The sequence below is a fragment of the Podarcis vaucheri genome (genome assembly GCF_965113315.1).
Source record: "Podarcis vaucheri genome assembly, chromosome: 14".
NCBI lineage: Eukaryota > Metazoa > Chordata > Lepidosauria > Squamata > Lacertidae > Podarcis > Podarcis vaucheri.
The window spans coordinates 1574399-1598081 of NC_138752.1; the positions used below are offsets into that span (position 1 = coordinate 1574399).

The 23683-nt window shown below is 44.7% G+C and overlaps 1 protein-coding gene across 5 annotated transcripts in view; it reads left to right on the forward strand.

The window, feature by feature from the left end:
• CHRFAM7A (CHRNA7 (exons 5-10) and FAM7A (exons A-E) fusion) overlaps positions 1-2559 on the forward strand; it is an 82644-nt gene extending 80085 nt beyond the window's left edge. For all 5 annotated transcript variants that reach the window (XM_082198086.1, XM_082198085.1, XM_082198087.1 and 2 more), the window contains one exon: positions 1789-2559. In XM_082198086.1, coding sequence (XP_082054212.1) covers positions 1789-2307 — 519 coding nt within the window. In that variant the 3' untranslated portion in view covers positions 2308-2559. The remainder of the gene's footprint in view (positions 1-1788) is intronic.
• The last annotated feature ends 21124 nt before the right edge of the window (positions 2560-23683 follow it).

Consider the following 23683-nt stretch of genomic DNA (forward strand, 5'->3'; position numbering starts at 1 on the left):
TGGTCCCTGGTCTCCTATCCTTCTAACTTCAAAAAACATTTCTAAAAATCTTTACTTATGAAGTGGCTGGACGTGCTTCAAACTGCAGTCAGATCTCAGCCATTGGAGCAGATTCTACTCATCCCCAACAAACATATGTATGCATTTGTGTCTTCAGACTTCACTATGTTTAAATACATACTCCTATGTTGTCAAATGAAAGGCAGTATGTTAGGCTGTATGGAATAAGGCATCAAGGTCCATCATGATGCCCTCCCATAAAAATGATCTCAGGACTTCTGCTTGAGACCTTTGTGAGCTATTACCAGTCAGGGCTGAGTGTGCTAGGCAAGATGGAGCATTGATTTTGCTAATCACCAGGTAGTTTCTTAACAAACAGTAAAGAGGATGAAGACAGGATATTCAAAAGTGGTTTGTGAGTTTCTGTGAGATCTTTTTTTTTGCATTAGGTGATATATATATATCCCCAACATCTGGTTTAAGAATAGCTTTTAAACATTCCTGCACCGAGAGAGTTTGAACTGTCAATAAAAAATGTAAAACTGAAGATGATTAAAAATAGTGTGTTAAATTTGATTGAAAACAGTATTTTGATTTTGGAGAGTTTGAGATGAAAACAGGAGGAAACTGGGCAAATTGCAAAGCCTAGACATTATTGTCTTAAGAGAGAGAGATCTGAACAAAAAGGTTTTTGTAAAGTAGTTTATCTGGAAGACACTTTGCACATGTGTGGCTCAGAAGCCAATGGGGAGGTTTGATTTCACAAGACCCTGGCTCATACACAGGGCCAGCCAAAAACATTTTGGCCCCTGAGGTGGACCCCAAAATGGAGCCCCTCTCCTCACTAGGGAAGAAAGGGTGAGGGAAGAACTACATCAGGAATGGGGCGGGGAGGGGAGAGAAAGATCTAAATTGGATCCTGCTGCTGCCTGAGGCGGTTGCCTCATCTTGCCTCATGGGTGGGCTGGCCCTGCTCATACATTCAGCTAGGACAGTTTGGCAGTAGAAGAAGTAGAGAAGCAACAGGAGCCTTTTTGTAGCATCTAGTACAACCCGGGCCATCCAAGTGTGTACCTAATTAATATGATCTTTCCCTCACTCTTTTGAGGGGAGAATTGTGTAAGCTGACCTTCATGTGACTGGCTAGTCATGTAACTAGCACATGTGGCCCTCCAGATGTTGCTGATCTAAAACTCCCATCATCCCTTACCATTGGCCATGTTGGCTGATGGAAGCAGGAGTCAAATAACATCTGGAGGGTCACAGGTAGGGATGGAAAGAATCATAGAACTGTAGAGTTGGTAGGGACCCCAGGGGTCATCCAGCCCAATGTCCTGCAATGAAGAATCACTGCTAAAGAATCCCTGGCAGATGGCCATACAACCTCCATTTAAAAACCTCCAGTGAAGGAGGGTCCACCACCCTCTACAGTAGTCCATTTCATAGTCCAACAGCACTTACTTTCTTCCTAAAGTTATCTAGCAACATCTGGAGAGCCACAGGCGCCCATCCCTGTTTCGGCTGGATATTCTAGGCATTGAACTTGGCACCTCCTGCATGCTAAGAATGTGCTCTTCCACTGTGCTTTGGGCTCCCCTTTAAAGACTGCTCCTCCTCCACACTCTTGTAGTGCTAGCCCCCAACTGAATGTATGAACCAGAGTGGAGTGCAGGCACAGGGCTCATTGGTCAATGACCTTACCATTGCTAGACAAGCAAGTAACATGCAAGGGGCCAGATATCTTCCAAGATATAATAGCTACGGTGTGTTTTTATACATGTTTCCCAGACCAGAATCATCCTTCTCAACTGGTGTGCCTGGTTCCTGAGAATGAAAAGACCAGGGGAGGACAAAGTGCGACCAGCATGCCAGCATAAACAGCGTCGATGCAGTATGTCCAGCATAGATGTAAACACTGTGAGTGGGCAGCAATCCAGTAATGGGAATATGCTCTACATAGGCTTCAGAGGCCTGGAAGGTGTCCATTGCACCCCTACCACTGATTCCGGTGTGATCTGTGGGAGAATGACTTGCTCCGCGACTGACGAAGACAACCTCCTTCACAGTGGACATCCGTCTGAAACTGACCCAGAACTGGCAAAGATCCTAGAGGAGGTCCGATATATTGCCAACCGGTTCCGAGACCAGGATGAGGCAGAAGCCATTTGCAATGAATGGAAGTTTGCTGCTTCTGTTGTGGACCGCCTCTGTTTGATGGCTTTTTCGGTCTTCACAATAATTTGTACCATTGGCATCTTAATGTCGGCCCCCAATTTTGTAGAGGCTGTTTCTAAAGATTTTGCTTGACCTGCACTTGTGGACTTGCAAAAAAGTTTTTTTTTATGTTGGCAATCTATTAAAATATGTTAAGTAGCAATAGCATATTCAGTGCACTTGGCTTATATAGGATGATTGGATGCAAACTTCTTTTGGGAGGTACAGTCTAAGAAACGGACAGTATCAGTGTTAATAGCCTTGGCAACTGCTGGGGCCTTCTGTATACTGCACCATCTCACCAATTTACCAAATCTGGTGCCCAGAATAAATTATTTAAGTCTATTTGCATCTTATTTGCATTGTTTATTTTTATGTTCCTATATGCCTTCACACTTTCCCACCCCACATGTTAGACACTGTCTTTATTTCAAAAGAGATGAGAACCAGAGGCCAGGTCCTCATTTCCATACATGGAAAGCTAGCATACCTGGAGTACATACAGAATGTAGGCAACTCTGATCATTTGTGTTCCTGCCAAATGGTTACCAGATTTGGTCTTGATGACCACTGATAGGAACAGTGGAGGCTGGCCCACTGGGGGGCAGGGGGAACTGCCCCACCAACCTCAGCCTGCCCTCAGCCAGCCCCACCTGCCTTCCTTCCTACTTACAGTAGTCAAGGGGCTTGCCTTGTCTGCCATCTCCATCCTCCTTGATCTCAGTATTGCCCCTTTTACATCTCAGCAGTAGGGAGGAAGACTGGGACAAAGCTATTAATTGGTTCTGCCTGTCATTGGCTCTGGCTCCACATCCTGTTGGCCTCTCCTCCTTCCACCCCACAAATCCCAATGGACAGCAATCTCCAGTGCATAGGAAGGACTCCTGCGTGAGTGCCTAAGGGCCCTGCTCCTGCCACTCACCACTTGGCCCAGGGCGGGACCTGCCTCATAAGGACTCGGAGGGGCGCAGAGTTCTTTTTAAAATGTTTTGAAATTTTCTTTTTCCCTTTGGAATTTTTTTTGGGGGGTGGGTGGGATGGATGTTTGGTTGGGCTCCGGAATTTGTTTGATTTTGATGTGCTTGTAATTTTTAGTTTTTTGTTAGTATTGTTTTATTGTGTTTTTTAAAAAGAGTTTTATTTTGTTCTTAAGGGGAGGGGTCAGGGCTGCCGGGGAGTGGGTCCCAGCTAACAAAATGGCTGGAGCATGTTCCACAAGGGGGGATGCACTGGGACAACTGATCTCAGTGATCACGGGTAGGAGGAGGAGTTATGCTAAGACCAGACCGTGTCATTACAGAGGAGGCAGGTTTAGTCATTGTTTGAGGACTATCCCTGCCTCCGGGTCTGGTCCTGACTGGACGGATACTAGAATCAGCAAGGGATACCCACATGACCTGAAGGTGCTGCTGTGCAATGCCAGGTCATTGATTCATAAGACCACTGCCATCCACTGCCATCATGGATGGAGGACTTGACCTGTCATGTGTAACAGAGACTTGGTTGGATGAAGCAGATGGGCCTGTCCTTGCCGCTGCTTGTCCACCAGGTTTCTCTTACGCACAGCAACCCAGGTCATGTGGGCGGGGAGGGGGGGTTGCAGTGATTTTTAGGAAGTCACTAGTTTGCACCAGTCATCCTATTGGGAACACCCAGTTTTCCAAGTGCATGTTCTGGAAGTTGGGCAATAGGGGCAGTACAGAATTCCTTTTTTGGTGTACTGACCTCCCCGCTGCACCAAGGATTTCCTGCCCAAGCTGCTTCAGGTTATGGCGGATGTTCTCCTGGAGACACCTAGTTTCGTTGTCCTAGGGGATTTTAACATCCATGCCGACACAACCTTACAAGGGACCGATTGGGACTTTGTGGAAAGCATGGACTCCATGAGGCTGTCCCTGAATAAGTTTGGCCCAACCCATAGCCACGGACATGCCTTAGACCTGGTTTTCACCTCTATGGATGTTGGTGGTCTGACATTAAGTAAAAGCAAAATGAAAGAAGTGCCATGGTCAGATCACTTCCTGGTGCAAATGGACTTCTCCACGACCCTTCCCCTCTGCAGGGAGGTGGGACCAATTCGGATGGTCCACCCCCGCCACTTAATGGATCCAAATGGTTTCCAGAGAGTGGTAGGGGATGCTTTATCCCATGCTGATGGCCTTTCAGCTGATTCCCTGGTGGCCCGTTGGAATGCGGAGTTAACCAGGGCTATCGACTGTCTGGCTCCGAAGCGCCCTCTCTGATTGCATGGAGCCCAGACAGCCCTGTGGTTTTCCACAGATTTGAGGGCAATGAAACAATCAATGAGACGGCTAGAGCACTGGTGGCGGCTAACTCATTCTGAAGCTGACCGGACACGGGTTAGAGCTCAATGTCAAGCCTACCACGTGGTGGTAGCGATGGCGAAGAAGACTTTCTTCACCGCCTCTATTCCATCTGCAGAAAACAGCAGCAGGAGACTCTTTCAGGTGGTTCGCAATTTAGTGGAACCACCTGCTACATTGGGGCCTAGTACGGGCCACATGATCTCCTACAATGATTTTGCAAAGTTTTTTGCAGATAAAGTCGCTCAGATTCGGGAAGAGGTAGACTCCACCGTGGGAGCGGGGCTGGGGAGGGAGAGTGCTGGAGTCCTGTCTAGTCAAGTTGCGTGGGATCAATTCCAATCTGTTACCTTCGAGGATGTGGACAGGCTGCTTGGACGAGTGAAACCAACCACCTGTCTCCTGGATCCTTGCCCATCCTGGCTTATAATAGCTAGCCGGGAAGGGCTGGGCAATGGGCTTCGTGGGGTGGTGAATGCGTCTCTCTGTGAGGGAGCCTTCCCAGACCCGCTGAAAGAGGCGGCTATCAAACCGCTTCTTAAAAAACCATCTTTAGATGCTGCCAATTTGGCCAACTATCGCCCAGTCTCAAATCTTCCATTCTTGGGCAAGGTGATTGAATGAGTGGTTGCTGAACAACTCCAGGCATGCTTGGAAGAAGCGGACCATTTGGATCCCTTCCAGTCGGGATTCAGGCCTCATCATGGGACTGAAACTGCCTTGGTCGCACTGGTCGATAATCTCCGGCGGGCTAGGGACAAAGGTGAGAGCTGTTTCCTAGTTCTGCTGGATCTCTCAGCGGCTTTTGACACCATTGACCATAACATCCTTCTGGACCATCTAGAGGGGCTGGGAGCTGGGGGCACTGTTATACAGCGGTTCCGCTCCTTCCTCCTAGGCCGTGTTCAGAAAGTGGTGGTAGGGGATGAGTGTTCAGACCCCATGGCTCTCACTTGTGGGGTGCCTCAGGGTTCTGTCCTCTCCCCCGTGCTTTTCAACATCTACATGCAGCCACTGGGAGAGATCATCAGGGGGTTTGGGCTGGGTGTTCATCAGTATGCGGATGATACCCAGCTCTACTTCTCTTTCAAATAAGAACCAGTGAAGGCGGTGAAGGTCCTGTGTGAGTGTCTGAAGGTGGTTGGAGGATGGTTGTCAGCTAACAGATTGAGGTTGAATCCTGACAAGACAGAAGTACTGTTTTGGGGGGACAGGAGGTGGGCAGGTTTTGAGGATTCCCTGGTCCTGAATGGGGTAACTGTGCCCCTGAAGGACCAGGTGCACAGCCTGGGAGTCATTTTGGACTCACAGTTGTCCATGGAGGCACAGGTCAATTCTGTGTCCAGGACAGCTGTTTATCAGCTCCATCTTGACAGAGTGGTGCATGCTCTGGTTATCTCTCGCTTGGACTACTGCAATGCGCTCTACATGGGGCAACCTTTGAAGGTGACCTACAAAGGTGAAACTACAACTAATCCAGAATGTGGCAGCTAGACTGGTGGCTGTGAGCGGCTGCCTAGACCATATAACATCAGTCTTGAAAGACCTACACTGGCTCCCAGTACGTTTCCGAGCACAATTCAAAGTGCTGGTGCCTTTAAAGCCCTAAACGGCCTCATAGAATCATAGAATCATAGAGTTGGAATAGACCACAAGGGCCATCGAGTCCAACCCCCTGCCAAGCAGGAAACACCATCAGAGCACTCCTGACATATGGTTGTCAAGCCTCTGCTTAAAGACCTCCAAAGTAGGAGACTCCACCACACTCCTTGGCAGCAAATTCCACTGTCGAACAGCTCTTACTGTCAGGAAGTTCTTCCTAATGTTTAGGTGGAATCTTCTTTCTTGTAGTTTGGATCCATTGCTCCGTGTTTGCTTCTCTGGAGCAGCAGAAAACAACCTTTCTCCCTCCTCTGTGTGACATCCTTTTATATATTTGAACATGGCTATCATATCACCCCTTAACCTCCTCTTCTCCAGGCTAAACATGCCCAGCTCTCTTAGCCGTTCCTCATAAGGCATTGTTTCCAGGCCTTTGACCATTTTGGTTGCCCTCCTCTGGACACGTTCCAGTTTGTCAGTGTCCTTCTTGAACTGTGGTGCCCAGAACTGGACACAGTACTCCAGGTGAGGTCTGACCAGAGAAGAATACAGTGGCACTATTACTTCCCTTGATCTAGATGCTATACTCCTATTGATGCAGCCCAGAATTGCATTGGCTTTTTTAGCTGCCGCGTCACACTGTTGGCTCATGTCAAGTTTGTGGTCAACCAAGACTCCTAGATCCTTTTCACATGTACTGCTCTCAAGCCAGGTGTCCCCCATCTTGTATTTGTGCCTCTCATTTTTTTTTGCCCAAGTGCAATACTTTACATTTCTCCCTGTTAAAGTTCATCTTGTTTGTTTTTGCCCAGTTCTCTAATCTGTCAAGGTCATTTTGAAGTGTGATCCTGTCCTCTGGGGTGTTAGCCACCCCTCCCAGTTTGGTGTCATCTGCAAATTTGATCAGGGTGCCCTTGAGTCCATCATCCAAGTCGTTGATAAAGATGTTGAATAAGACCGGGCCCAAGACAGAACCCTGTGGCACCCCACCAGTCACTCTTCTGTGCCTCGGCCCAGTATACCTGAAGGAGCGTCTCCACCTCCATCGTTCTGCCTGGACACTGAGGTCCAGCGCTGAGGGCCTTCTCCCTTGCTGTGAGAAGCCAAGTTACAGGGAATCAGGCAGAGGGCCTTCTTGGTGGTGGCGCCCGCCCTGTGGAACGCCCTCCTGTGAGATGTCAAGGAAATAAACAACTATCTGACTTTTAGAAGACATATGAAGGCAGCCCTGTTTAGGGAAGTTTTTAATGTTTAATAGGTTATTGTATTTTAGTGTTTTGTTGGAAGCCACCCAGAGTGTTGGAAGAAACCCAGCCAGATGGGCGGGATATAAATAATAACAATAATAAATAATAATAGTAGTAGTAGTAGTAGTAATAATAATAATAATAATAATAATAATAATAATAATAATAATAATAATAATGTCCAGCACTGAGATATTCTTTGCCTTCCCCCTCCCAGGAACTATGCTACATCATGACAAAGTAATGATCTGGTGGGGACTCTTGTAACAAAATGGCTGCACCCTTTTTTGTCCCCAGAAGCCTCCATCACAGTGACACTACATCACCAAGTAATGTAACATCAGAGGGGTTTTGAGGTGAGAAAAGTGTGGTCACCAATGGGGCTTCTGAGAGGAGCTCAATAGTAATGTGAAGTAATGGTTTTCCCAATTTTACCCCCTTAAAAATTGCCAGGTAGCATTCAGCCCCGCTTTTCCATGTCTCTTGTGCTCAAATTTAGGTGTGAAGCTGTTTGTGGATAATCTTTTGTTCAGCCTTCTTAAAAACCACATTTTAACAGCTCTTTTTGGCTCAATAATGCTATTTGGCTCTGTCAAAACACCTTCATGTTGAACCAGATGCTAATGGGCCTACATTAGGTCAGACACATCACATTTATTTATTATTTGATAGTTGACATTATAGTTTATAAACCACCCCAGAAAGGCCTCTGGAAGCCGTGTAGAGAACATAAAAGGGATAGTACAATAACTATAAAACAACCAAATAAAAACAGTGTTTGAACAGCAGGTGGAAAAATGTACACAGACTCAACAGCAAAAGCAAACAGCTCCCTTAAACCAAGCAATTTGAGGAGGGACAGACTAGTACTGAAGGCTCAGCAAACAAAACTAAAGCAAAGCTCAGGGCAAAGCAATGCAAAGGTTAGTTCAGGTTCTAGCTAGTGCCCTGGAGAGCGCTCCCATGCAGGCTCTCGAGTTGGAAAATTGCATGAGCAGGTTCAAATGTTGCTTCAGCTAGAGTCCCAGAGTGATACCTGTCTGGATGGTTAGCCTGCTTAAGCAACCATCAGCTTCACTGGGATGGTGGCCCCTGTGGCTTCATTGGGACTTCTGGGCAAAAAGCCTTGGACGATGGGAGTACAACCTCCTCACACTGGGAGATGGTAGAGAGATGGGCTCTTGGTGCAAAGAGGCGTCACTTGGGCTCATCACTGAAGCTGGTTCTTCCTCCTCCTCTGACACTTCACTCATGTACATGGCTTCGTATCCTGAATTTTGTCCTGGTTCATGATAAAAATCTTATTGATGACAAAGGATAGCTATGGTCTGAAGGCATATCTAACCACACTTTCTGAAGCAAAGCATGTCTGTTTCAAGTCAATGCCTGGGAAGTCAAGTCAACCACATGGGAAGGAACCTCATGTCCATTGCCCTGAGTTCTAATCTATAAGAAGGTCAGGATATAAATGCATCATGAATAAATAACTGATGTGGCATTTGAAATCTTACTGAAAAAATATTCTTACTCTCAATAATTTTTTGGCTTTCCTCAATATTCGTTAAAGATTTTGCTCAAAGAGATGCTTCCAAGTCTGATTTGAAATTCCATTGACAACTTTGGGAACTAGACCGCCCTAGGTAAAGGTAAACAAGGTAAAGGACCCCTGGACGATTAAGTCCAGTCAAAGGTGACTATGGGGTTGTGGCGCTCATCTCGCTTCAGGCCGAGGGAGCCACCGTTTGACCACAGACAGCTTTCCGGGTCATAAACCGCTTCTGGTGCACAGAGGACCATGACAAGTGCCAGAGCTCACAGAAATGCCGTTTACCTTCCTTCCAGAGTGGCACCTATTTCTCTTTGACATGCTTTTGAACTGCTAGGTTGGCAGGAGCTGGCACAGAGCAACAGGACCTCACCCCATTGTAGACAGCAATGAACTAGACCAGGAGTCAGCAAACTTTTTCAGCAGGGGGCCGGTCCACTGCCCTCAGACCTTGTGGGGGGGGGGACTATATTTTGAAAAAACACACACGAATGAATTCCTATGTCCCACAAATAACCCAGAGGTGCATTTTAAATAAAAGCATACATTCTACTCATGTAAAAAATGATTATTCCTGGACCATCTGCCGGCTGGATTTAGAAGGTGATTGGGCCAGATCCAGCACCCGGGCCTTAGTTTGCCTACCCATGAACTAGACGGACCAATGGTATGACTCTGTATAAGACAATTTTATATGTTCCATACATCACAGTACAAATTGCAGTCTAAGGTCACGCGGCAGCTAGACTGGTGACTGGGAGTGGTCGCCGAGACCACATAACACTGGTTTTAAAAGGCCTACATTGGCTCTCAGTACGTTTCCAAGCACAGTTCAAACGGCCTCAGTCACTCACCAGGAAGCTGGATGTTGTTGGGTTTTTTAAGTCAAGATTTCAACAGCCATCAAAAATTTAAAATTCTAGGTGTAAAAGACCTCTTTAAAAAACCTAACATTGAAATATTAATTTCTAATCTTTACAATAAACTCGTAAAACACGACAGTTTCTCCTAATATTACAGAAGGGCAGCCAGGTTTAAGTTTCCTTAGTAGGTCTATGGCTGAGGTACAATTTGAACCTGGAATTCTTGATTTCACAGAATCATAGAATTTGTAGAGTTGGAAAGAACCCTGTGTCACTTGTCCATCCCCCTGAATGCAGGAATCAGAGCTAAAGAATCCCATGCAATCTGTGTTTGAAAATCTCCAATGAAGGAGAGTCCACCACTTTCCAAGAGAGCTGGTTCCACTGTCAAACAGCTTTTACCAACTAAAACTTATTTCAAATGTTTTGTTGGAATCTCCTTTCTTGTAATTTGTATCTGTTGGTTCAGGTCCTACTTTCTGGATCAGCAGAAAACAAGATCCTTTCATCTTTCAATCTTCTCTTCTCCAGGCTCAACATACTGAATTCTTCTAACCATTCATCATAATGCTCAATTACCCCACACTTTATCATTTTGATTTCCCTCCTCTGCAACATTCTTCTTAAACTGTGGTGCCCATGACTGGACATAGTTCCCACATGGGGACAGAAACAAGCCAAAATAGAGAGGTAATATGACTTGATCTGGACACTAGACTTCTGTTGATGCAGTCCAGTATAGCATTAGCTTTTTTGCAGCTGCATCACACTGTTGACTCATGTTCAGCTTGTGGTCCACCAAGGCCCCTAGATCCTTTTCACATATGCCACTAGTAAGACAGGTGTCTCCCATATTATATTTGTGCATCAGGTTCTTCCTGCCTAAGAGCAGAACCTTACATTTGTTCCTATTGAAATTCATTTTGTTAGTTTGGGCCCAAGGTCTCCAATCTGTTAAGATCATTTTGAATTCTGATTCTGTCTTCTGCCATATTAGCTACCCCTTCCAGTTTGGTGTCATCTGCAAATTTGATGAGCATTCCCTCAATTCCTTCATCTAAGTAATTTATAAAGATGTCGAACAAGATATGTAGTTGAGAACTCAGTCTCTTGACCTCAGGATTTCACCAGGCCCCCAAAATCCCCTGCTATATTTTTTGCTTCTTTGGCCCAACTTTTGGCCCGGATCCCTTCCATGAGTTGAGTTCAGAAGCCATCAATATCCCTTGCTGCAGCGTCACAAACTGCATAATTGAATTGCGAAATGATGTATGCCAGGAACTGTCACAAGTCTACAAATAATCTATAGCCCCTTTCCACAGATGGTAGCAACATTGATTTCCCATTCTCCTCGGGGGGAGAGGGGAGGAAACTAGACATGCCATAAAAACCATTTGAAAATGTTCCCCTTCTCCTTAAATAAGGAATATGTCAAATCTATTCATCTGACTGAAACTCAAGCGGCATGAGTGAATGCAATAGATCAAGGCCCATGGCAGAGGAACCTAACTTTAAGCCTTGACTTGAGGCTGGAATGAGACTTGTTTTAAAAATTCTAGTGGTCCACCCTTGACAATATTGGAAGAATAATGAGAAAGGATACAATTTAGGGTCCCTTTTGCATACACAGGGAATCAGACCCTGAAGGGTTATGGGGAGGGGGGAGGAGCAGCTGTTCTCAGTGGCTGCTACACTATCCCACCCCAAATTATGAAATTCTTCCCACCAAAGGTCCACCAAAGTCCAGATTTGAGTAACTGGTTTTTCAGAGTCTGACCTATGAGGATGAAGTAGAAGAGGGGTCAGCAAGGCTTACCGGGCATGGGCCGGATCACTCCCATAGAGATCCTCTGTGGTCCAGGCCAGTGCATCTGCGCATGTCCGCAGCACTGGAAATCGCTTCTGTGCATGGCCAGACACCAAAAATTGCACCTGTATAGAAGCGATTTTTGGCATCTGGGCATGCGCAGAAGTGATTTCCGGTGCCACGGAAGACAGTCCTCACGCCGTGCTGGGCTGCTTTAGTGCAGCACGTGGGGACTCGCCGAGTGGGTGGCTTGGTTCGGGGGTGGCTTGTGGGCTGGTTAAATGGCCTCCGTGGGCCACTTCCGGCCATGGGCCTTAGGTTGCCGACCCCTGAAGTAGAGGAACAAAGGAGAAATGCCATCAGATTAAATTGAATTGTGCTGTGTTTTGCTGTAGGGTTGTTGTTTGCTGCTTTGCTTTTGTTATCTTGGGACAGGGCAGAATGATATAATCATAGAACCAAGGAGTTGTAGAGTTGGAATGAACCACAAGGGTCATGGAGTCCAATCCCCTGCAATGCAGGACCCACAAACATGAGATTAAGAGTCTCGTGCTCTATCAACTGAGCTATCGCAGAATATAAACAGAGATACACACAGAAAGAGTGTTGTAGGTTCAGGGGGTCAGGCTGCATGATGCTTTGAGTCCCTCCCAATTCTTGGGGTCCTGTACTCATCAAGGGTTAAAATCTGATGGAAGAGTCTTTGGTTGAACTAGGCAATTCTAAGATAATGACTCAGCTTGCTAGCTAAGTACCTTCATTAGTATTACCCTGTGCTGGAGGATAAATAGGTGGGCTCCTCCCTTCCCCCTGGGTGGCAAATAGAAGGACAACAGCTAGGTTGGTTGTGTGACAGCTGGGTTAGAAAGCAGGCTTGCTCTGTATGTTGCCTCCTAAGCTGTGACTAGGCAGGAAGCCATCTCTGCTGGGGCGTTGATGCTATGAGCCCCTCCATATAAAGCCATTATTTCATCTTCCTTGTGATCTTTCTTCCCAGCCCCATAAGAATTAAACACTTGCAATCCTTCGGTATGTCTCTGATTTGTGCTGTGTTTAACAGAGGATGATAAAATGGCTGAGACAGTTGGAACAAGAAACAGATGTCCAAAGGTTGCATTTAGAAAAAACCCATGGATGCCAGCTCTATTTTTCATCAGAAGAGTGGTCCAGAGGAAACCATGTGCTAATATATTTCAGTTATCACATTACAAAAAAAAGGATGCAATCAGGCTGTTATTTTCTGGCGAAGTGCAGAATGTGTCCTTGCTGAGTTAGCAAAGCCTTGGAAATATGTGAGGATGGAAATGACAGTTAGTCACCAGGAACCATTATTTATAGAGCTCATTGACTAAATCTGCTTGGAAAGAGAGGGTGGACAATTACATTAAATATATCAAAGAAGACAAAGGTCTCCCACAGTCCATACAATAACTCCAGATGGCTTTAGAGCTCTTTCCAGGGGATGGATACAAAATAGAGAGCTAGCAGAAAATATTCAGGTCTTAGGCCAGCCTAAGTGCAGCCCAGTTGCTTGGGACTCCAATTCCCAGCAACCTCTACCTGCATGGGCAATGGCCAAGGAGGATGGGAGTTGTGGTCCAGAACATCTGGAGGACACCAGCCTAGGGGAGACTGGCCTTGGCTTTGTTCTGCTCTTGTAGGGCCTCTAGGGACAAGGTGCTCTCTCCATGCAATTTTCAAGACAACCCTGCCAGAGAGGTCAGACTGATCTTCCTGCAAGCTTCATGTACAAGTTGGATTTAAGCCCAGATCTCTCTGCTCTTAATCCAGCACACTGACCACTAGACTGCATTGACTCATTCAGATGGCACTTGTGCTCACCAATGTAATTCTTAGCACTCTCACCCAAGTTGCTATGAGATTCAGAACAATGAGTTAGTTGCCTTCTTGTGAGGTGTGCAGCAATGATGTATCACTTGAACAAGGACAGCCAACATCTGTGATTCATAAAAAGAATGTATATCAGATTGGACAATGGCTGAATTTTAAACAGCCTAGTAAAATAACAGTTAAAGCTCAACTAATCCACATGTGCTCAGTAAACTCCTACAAGGGTTAAAGAACTTATGTACTGACATAAACCAATTATTCATTTTGGAGACACTTTTCTGAATTTCATGGCTTTGCCACCAGTGGTAAGAAAAACACATAAAACAAGGTCACTAATTATGGCACAAGGGAAACTCATGAACTGCAGTCCTTAGTCTCAATTCTGACTATACTTTTTAGATGTCCTTGGAGAAAACTTGTATGGGTAATGCACCTCCAAAGTAGTGTGACTAGCCCAAGGTCACCCAGCAGCTGCATGTGGAGAAGTGGAGACACGAACCCGGTTCGCCAGATTACGAGTTTACCACTCTTAACCACTACACCACACTGGCATGTCTCGGGAGGGGGGAGTGTTGTCAACCCCTCCCACCATCTCACTCACCACAGCAGCAGGATCACTTATGGCCCTCCACAAGGGGCAGCATTTTAGCAGGGGGGCCAGCAACACTTTTGAATGGGCAGCCGGTTCAACTGCCATTGACAATGCTTATCTGCCATTTTTATTTACCCCAAATGCAGTGACTTGGAATGCACATCCCTGCCACTAAAATGGCCTTTGAGGGGCCTGGCAAGGAGGACAGTAGAGCAGCAGAACAGGGTCAGGCGGGTGAGGTGCCCATCCAGGCAAACAAGAGTCAGTATCGGAGTGCAGGGAAAGTGTTCCGAGGTGCAGGGAAAGTGTGCAGCCAGGAAGAAACACTAAAAGGTAGCATTTTTGCTTTTGCAAAGTGGGGCTGGTGAGCAGCATGGCCTGGGGGTAAGGGGTGGGGCTGAGGCGGACTTATAGCCTCGGGGAAGTCCTGGGAGCCAGATGAAGAGGCTTAGACTTAGAGGGTGGCATTTCACCTCTGGGCATAAGGTTCCCCTTCCTTGGGGTTTTCTAGACAAAGAGGTGCCGGAACTCACCCTGAACACCTCCCTTGTTCTCTTAGAATGGCAATGGTGCCCACCTGAGAGGTGCCGGAACTGAGTTCCAGTGAGTTCCAGCTGAAAAAAGCCCTTCTAATGACTGATCACATGCAAAAGTTTCATAGACCGTAAATGTCTCATCTGCCAATGCATGCTCTTCTTTGTGGAAAACAAGGGGGGGACTGGTAATAATGTACTAATTTCCAGTGAGGAAATCAATGGGAAATTTTTTATTTATAACTGCTGCTTTGGAAAGGTCACATAGATTGCCTTACTGTATACATGTTTCCAATTTTCTAGGAGAAAAACAAAATTAAAATTTAAGCTCAGAGTATGTTGCCTGGATGGTGGTCATAGGGGGTGGGGAGGGCGAGGATTAAACCAGGTAGCTTGTACTGTAGAATCACTACAAAATGCATTTCATATCATTCAAACTTGTTATCCTTCTTTAAAAACCCAGATAGCAGCTTGAATAGCATATTACAGTAATATCCATGCTGTTTCTCTCATATGCTTATGGTTCCCCCCCCAAATTTTTTATTGATTTTCCAAAAATTTAAAACAAACAAACAAACAAACAAACAAACATCCTCAAATCCCCTTGGTTGAATTTCATTATATATTATTTTAACAGTTTTCCAAAATCGATTTTCTCATAATATTAACTTGATCACTTAACATCTTTCATTCTTTCTAATTTAGCTTTAAACATCTTAAATCCTATCCTTACATATTTAAATCCTAAACCTATCTATTATTTGCAAGCTTTTCCAATTAAGTTATCTTAACATATTTAGCTAAATAGTCTTTAAATTTCATCCATTCTTCCTGGTACTCCTCCTCCTTCTGTTCACGGACTCTTCCAGTCAGGTCGGCCAGCTCCAAAAAATCTCTCATCTGCCAATCTTTCACTGTTGGTGCTTCTTGTGTTTTCCAATTCTTCGCTAACAAAATTCTTGCTGCAGTTGTGGCATACAAAAATAATTTAACATCTTTATTGGGCAATTCCAAACCTGTTATTCCAAGAAGAAAGGCCTCTGGTTTCTTAGTTAGTGTATATTTCAACATTTTTTTCCAGTTCATTATAACTATTCTCCCAGAAGTCTTTCACCTTGGGGCAGGTCCACCACATATCAGTGGCGTAGCGTGGGGGGTGCAGGGGGGGCCGGCCACACCGGGCGCAACATCTGGGGGTTAGGGTTAGGGGGTGCAAATCCACGGGTTAGGGGGCGCAAATCCACGGGTTAGGGGGCGCAAATTACTTGCCTTGCCCCGAGTGCTGACAACCCACGCTACGCCACTGCCACATATGAAAAAGGCACCTTCTTTTTCTTTACATTTCCAGCATTGATTATCACTATTGTGATAAATCTTTGCTAATTTTACAGGGATTAAGTACCATCTATACATCATTTTCATTATATTCTCCTTTAACACCGTACATGCAGTGAACCTGACCCCTATCTTCCACAATCTTTCCCACTTCAAACATTATATTAAGTCCCCCACCTCTTGTCCAGTCTATCATTACTGATTTAACTTGTTCATCCTTTGTATGCCACCCCAACAGTAAATTATACATTTTAGAAATTTTTTTAACTTTAGAGTCCAACAACTCCATTTCCAACTTAGATTTTTCTGAAGCAAAACCATTTTTCTTACCTAATTTGTACAATTCATTAATCTGGTGATAATGTAACCAATTTAACTTGTCTTTAATTTGGTCAAATGGTTTTAATTTATAACTTTCTTTGTCCTCCACTAGCAAATCTGAATATCTCATCCACGTGGTGTCTATATTTAACTTTTTCTGGGCCTTCACCTCCATTGGCGAAAGCCATCTGGGTGTCTTCCTTTCCAAGAGATCTTTATATTTTATCCATACATTGTACAAAGATTTTCTAATTACATGGTTTTTAAAAGCATTATGGGCCTTTACTTTATCATACCATAAATATGTATCCCATCCAAACACATTGTCAAATCCCTCCAAATCTAAAATGTTGGTATCTTCTAGTTGTATCCATTTCTTAATCCAGCAAAGCGCCGCAGCTTCAAAATAGATTTTCAAATCTGGCAGAGAAAATCTTTCTTTAGAGTCTATAAGTAATTTATATTTAATTCTTGTCGCCCCCCCCCCGCGAGATGAATCTAGATAAAACTTTTTGCCGTTCTTTAAAACATTTCACATTCTCTATAATTGGGAGGGCTTAGAACAGAAAGAACATCCTTGGCAATACATTCATCTTAACAACCGAAATCCAGCCCATTAATGACAATTTTATGCTTATGTTTTAAGGCAGATCTATTCTTTTTGAGGGATGTGGGTGGCGGGTGGAGCCTAGGACTTGCCGATCAGAAGGTCGGCGATTCGAATCCCCGTGACGGAGTGAGCTTCTGTTGCTCGGTCCCTGCTCCTGCCAACCTAGCTGTTTGAAAGCACATCAAAGTGCAAGTAGATAAATAGGTACCGCTCCGGCGGGAAGGTAAACGGCGTTTCCGTGAGCTGCTCTGGTTCACCAGAAGCGGCTTAGTCATGCTGGCCACATGACTCGCCGGTACGCCAGTTCCCTCTGCCAGTAAAGCAAGATGAGCGCCGCAACCCCAGAGTCATTCACGACTGAAACTAACGGTCAGGGGTTCCTTTACCTTTACTTTATTCTTTTTGAAGTCACAATATTACCAGAACTTTTATCATTTACCTCATAGCGTTTGCCAAAATAGACATTTCTGACTTTCTAACTTTATCTCATGTAATGAGGCATAGGGGGGAGTGGGAAAGAAGGCATGGAGAAGTAGAGAATCATTTGAAGGGATTTGGTTTGAAGATTGTCCTTTCTTAAAAATCAAGCTGCTTAAGCAAAATAAATGAAGGCCGCCGGGGTGGGGGTGGGGAATGATAACAAATCTCTAGTGACAAGTTCTCATTGGACCAGAAATACAGTTAAAATGCAGAAAAATTAAAATGGTAATGGGATTAGGAGAAATTTCATTCCCACCTCAGAGGCATGATCTCTTCCTATGCGGATGGTGGGCATGGGATGGGACAAGGTTTTAGGATGTAGTCTTCAAGCAGGGAGGGGTGGGACCACAAGGGTGGTCTAGCACCTCAACCTCATGCACTGTCTCATAAGAGCCTGGGAGGAGCCCAGACCACTGGCCCCTCTAGTCCAGCATCCTGTTCTCAAAGTGGCTGACCAGATGCCTTTGGGAAAACCGCAAGCAGGATCTGAGCACAAAAGCAGACGTCCCTTCCTGCGGCTTCCAGCAACTGGGATTCAGAAGCATTGCGGCTTCTGACTGTGGAGGCAGAGCAGAGCCATCCTGGTTTGTAACCATTCACGGGGCTTTCCTCCATGAGTTTGTCTAATCCTCCAGGTTAATGGTCATCACTTCCTGTGGAGTGAGTTCCATAGTTTACCTATGTGGTGTATGAAGAAGTATTTCCTTTTACCTGTCCTGAATCTTCTCCTGTTGGAGGTGTCAGGCCTCTTAATACCAGTTGCTGGGAACTTCAGGCAGGTAAGGGAATGCGGATGGGCTCAGGTGCTGCTTGCAGAATTCCCACAGAGGCATCTGGGTGGCCACTGTGAGGACAGAGTGCTGAACTGGACGGGCAACTCAGCCAGATGGGAGGGGTATAAATAACACCACCACCACCATCATGGGGGGCAGTGGTCAAAGGCAAGAAATGGTGTTGAAGATAGAGGAAGATTTGAAAGTGTTGTCTCTAGCAAGAAGAGAAAGGGTCGTTGGGGCATTCAAAGAAGACAGCAAAACACCGAGGGCAGGGCACAGCTAGTCTTCACTGCAACCACACACTCCCCATATTCCATGTTTTTGGCTGCACATGAAAATAAATGCTGCCTTGTGTGGCATGACTGAACTGTATGGAGATAGGCCTCCTTCTTGCAGAGATGTTCAATGTGTGTATGGGGACTTACAAGATGGGTGGGATTCATTCTTCTCCCCCCTGTGAACCACATGGGCTGCATATATGAACTCAGTGGGGAGTATATGTATAGGACTGCCCCACAAGTGGTGGGGAGATCACAAATGGCTGGGGATGAAAGGAGTCCTTCCTGCCTTAGTTAAACTGGTTGTCTCTGAAGGTGCTCAAGTGCCCTCTGATGATGCTTCAACAGATGGGGACAATCTCTCCCAAGACCTACTGACACCCCCCAAATTCTCTGTAAGGCAGGAAAAATAAAAACAGCAGTATTGATTCCCTCACATGAAAACAGAGCACAACTGTATCAGAAATATCTTGAAGACTCATATAATTAGTATGAATGTAAATAAGTATTTACATTCTGCAGCCTTCTGCTCTCCACAGCAATGGAACAATCAGTGGCTTTATATTTTGCTGTCAGACAGGGAAATCTTTTCTAAAACACATTTACATTTCAGATGGAGTGTAAAACGATTTACACACTATAGTCTTTAATATTTCTCACTCTGGTTTGTCAATATGAGGCATGTGAAACAGAGTAAATAGAGAAATAAATTGCACAAGCAAATAGGTTATTTTAAGCCCCATGCACCAAAGGAAATATTTTTCTCTCTTTCTAGAGTTTCATTCTGCCTTGCCATATTGGTTTTTGATGACAGTTTAAGTTTCTGGTTTTCTTAAACAAGAAAACAAGGTTAGGTTGGAGCAGAGAGAAAAAAATCTTTTCAGTAGATTCCATTCTCTAGAACAGGGGGTCTGAGAAACCAAAGCAACTTTCACATTTCTTTTAATCACAGATGCAGCTGTTGACATTCCTCTTTAGTTAAGTGCTTAGCCGCGGTATGAGAAGAAGCAGCACCTCAACTCCTGGCCTTCAGCTCAAACTCCTATCAAGGGGAGAGACCCTGGCTCAGTAGCAGAGCACATGCTTTGTGTGCCAAATGACCCAAATCCAATGCCAGGCACCTTCAGTTAAAATGGATGATGCTTATAAAGGCCTCCAAGGCTGGCACAAGACATTCTGCCACCTGAGCAGAGGCAGACCAGCTGCCTCCGCTTCCCTATACACAGTGACAGCTATAGCCCCCCCATTAACCACCTGCCCCCACCTCCTCCTCCAACCTCAGTACTGTCTTGCTCTGAAAGACATGGTATCCTTCCTCCTGCTCTCCAGGGTTGCCTCACTCCAAACACCTCACTCCACAGAAGGTCCCTTCCTTGGACCAAGGCACGGGTAAGGGAGGCAGGGATTTATGAGCACTAGAGCCACTCTGCTTCAGTGGAAGGGTGCTGCTGCTCTTAGAGTCCTAGGCAGCTGTATCTGGGCTGGAGTAGTGGCTGGTTGACCAGCAGTTCCATTCACCACAGCAACACTTAATTGGCCAGCTGGCAAAACAGCACTGAGTGGTTCTCTTGGTGGGTGGAGGTGGCAGATGTGAATGAGCCAGGGGACCCTGACTCATGGCCCTCACAATCTGCCACCTGCGGCAAAGGGTTCCACTAGCCTAATGGGTTGGCGAACAGGTGCCTGTCAGAATACAAAAAACCTGCCTAGATGGTCCAGTGGTCTGACATGGTCACCTGCTGATGCTCCTCTTTTCAAGAGACATCACTCCCCCTTTGCTGACACATGGAAGTGCAAGGAAAGGGTTGGAGGTGGAAGAGAAATTATTAACAATGGCCACATAATGATCATTCTGTACGCATTTTTGAAGATGGCTTTAAAGGGTTTTATGATACCTTTATGACTGAGTTTTAAAGAAGGTAGATTATATTACTTGTACAGCAAAGCATAAATCTTTTCTCTAACCAGTCGCCCTCTTCCAAGTTCTCTGTCGTTTGGTGTAAGTATTTTGACGGTGATATGGGGGAAGAACTGGCTGCCATGCCCTTCACTAGTCTCATTCATATTCCCCTGGCTTTCATTACTCCTGTCAATTCTTCATGTTTCATTACCTTCACTTCAGATTTTGTCTGTATAAACATTTGGGGAATATATCTCCCCCTCCTCTCAGTGCTATCATGAAATGGTAGCCAGCCATCTGGATGTGTAACCTTCTTGTCGTCAAAGAGCTGGTGTACTTATTATGCAGTCCTTATTAATACCTAAATTATCTGTTTCCTGCTCTTCAAGCAAAAAGAGGGTCTTTCATGGCAGAGTAGTAGTTATGGAATGAACTTTGATGCCCTTTGTGGGAAATAATTATATAGCATTTAGCCATAAATAACAAATCATTTTCATTTTCTTCACGGTGATTGAGGTGTATCGACAACTTCAAAAATAGCTTTTAAAAAATTGGGGGAAAACATTTAATAGAATGTTCTGCCTCAGAATGAAACTGATTGTGCTTATTATATATTATTTGCAAATCTAAACACTATCAGCAACACTGAATAGCTGGATATGCAGTTCAGAGATGATGGGAATTCTAAGCCAAGTGATGATCCCTCCAGACTACAATTCCCATCATCTTTGACCATTGGCCATGCTGGGTGGGGGCTGATGGGAGTTGGAGTCCAACAACGTCTGGAGAGCCAGATGTTCTCCATCCCTGGAGTATGGAAAAGGGGGGAAACCACCAAAGAGGAATTCAAACAAATAGCCAGCACGTGTAGACACAAAGTCAGAAAAGCTAAAGCACAGAATGAACTCAGGCTTGCTAGAGAGGTTATCTCTGTAGCCCTCGGTGGTACTGTTCAATTACATACAAGTCATTTAAAAATTCTAATGCTTGTTGGTTTCATTTCATTGTGCAACTACAAGTAATCAGAATGAGTCTGGGTAGAGTTTCACATGCCATCGTAGTGGAAATTGTGGGTGGAAAATATGAATCACTGTGTGTGGAGTAAATAACAAAAGAATCAGCTGGGTGCCTGGATTCAAAACACAGGGGGGTAAACTCACTCTCTAATGCTAAGTGAGTTTAACATGCTTTAGAAGGTATTATGCAGCAGAAGGGAAAAATTGAAACACCATGGAAAATGGGATGGGAATTCAGAAAAAGACAAAATTATGTATTGAAATATATATGTTAAACTTTTGAAAACTTAATAAAAAATATTTTTAAAAAATGCTTTACTTACAGATTTGAAGGTCAAATTCATGCATTTATCCAAGCAGCAGCAAGGAGAACATAGGCAGAAACTATTGGTTAGAAAATACAGAAAGATAGTTTCAAACTCATGCTCTAAGCTTGGAGCTTGCTTAGGCACATCTTCCTTGGTGAGTTACATGGCACGGATGAGAGAGGGAGTAGCAAAAGAAGGCTTCACTTCCTCCCTTGTCAGAGAAGGGGTGTGTGACTTAGCTGAGTCTAGGAATCCAGCTGTATTGTCTTAACTACTTTGTGCACTAACATAGCACACATGCATAGTTATGTTTGACTACAATTCCCCAAAGAAATGAAGAGAAAGGCCAGCAGCCTGTCACAGCAATGCTATTTGATGTTCATTTGTTTATGCTATGATATCCATATCTGTGGCTGAATGGATGATAATTTGTCTGTCCCATGATTGTCATTAATATATGAAATAAAAGGCCACCAAATCATAAAGAAAGTGTCTGGCTTCTCTGTGCTTATAGCAACATGGAGATTGTGTGTTAGCCCATTTCCAGATGTTTTTGTATGAATCCTTTTGAATTCTTTCCATTTTGGAGCAATGGATAGACAGGTTGCAGTTAACAGATAAGTTAACAGCTCTTTTGTTTATTGTTTATTAGCACCCTCAAAGATAGGTAGTAAAAGGAGTTGTGGTGTAAGTTCAACATGACCAAGTATGATGTTTTTGTATTTCGGAGCCAATTTAATCTCAGAATGTCTTAATTTCCAGGCACTCCCACTGAAGGTGAAGGAACATGCCCCTTTGTGTACATACTCTGTTCTGACTCTGTCCTTATTGCTGGTCTTTGCTTCTCACCCGCCTGACCTGTTACCTAACTTCCAGCCCATCTGTGGGTCACTTCTCACTGCCCTCCTGAGCTTTAGCACCTGAACTGGTCCCTCACTGCAGCCCATCAGGGAGTGTGACAGGAATTGGTGCCCCACCTCATTGGTCCCCACAGGGGTTGTAGAACCTCTGACACGGATCACAAAAAGCCATGGAGTGTTCATTACCACCCTGTCTTCTGGTGAGTGAATAATCCTCACCCACACCTACAGCTGAGCTACAATAGATCTCTAGTGTAGCTCTAAACGCAGGGAAGGGAGAGGCCTTGCTTCTGGCCAGCAACTATAGCATTTTCTGATGTTCATTTCAGGCAGAGACTTAATATGGGTGAGAGCAATACTTTCCTCTGGCTAAACACATCCAGCAACCTAATGAAAACAATCTCCAGCTCTAATAGAGAGGCTCAAATGGAAGCTTCTTTTTTTTTTTTTTCTTGGTGACCTGAGTTGGATACTGGCAGCCTAAAATGTGCAGAGACAGGTACTTTCATTCTATAAATTCTGATACATTTAGGTCTCAGGAGTGCTTGAGAATCTTTCTCTCAAAGTTCATAAATGCTGAAGCCAGAAATTTGCAAGCTCGCCCTGTTGATCCCACAAGTGGTCCATTTCCAGTCAGTTTTGCATTGATTTTGTCCTTCTGCATTAATCTGTCATTTTTAAAAACAAAAGTCCATACAAAGCAAAAACAAAAACCAGATTTACATATGCATGTTACAGTTGAATATGTATCTTATTCCAGTGCATGCATTTGGCATGAAACCCATAGGATAAATATATTCAAATTTGGGTGCTCATCCAGGATGTCAAGATTAAGTCAGGCAGACAAGTAAAATATGGAAGACAGTTGGATATTTTGTTATGAAAGGTATAATAATTGCCTATTCAGATTGGACAGAGATCTGTGTTGTTCAGCGTTCTCACAAGGGCCAGACAGATGCTTCTAGGGATAATGGGCATTTCGTGTTGGAACATAGGAAGAAGCCTGTGGCAAGTGTGGCAACCTGCCTCAGTAAACATGAGAGTGAGGTAATAGGACCAGATATGTGTCAGAATGAGTAATCCTTGAGAGGTCTGATATTATTGACTCTCCAGGGTTTCAAACCAGAAATTCTGCAGCCCCATCTTTTGATGTGTAACAGAGACTTGGTTGGATGAAGCAGATGGGCCTGTCCTTACTGCTGCTTGTCCACCAGGTTTCT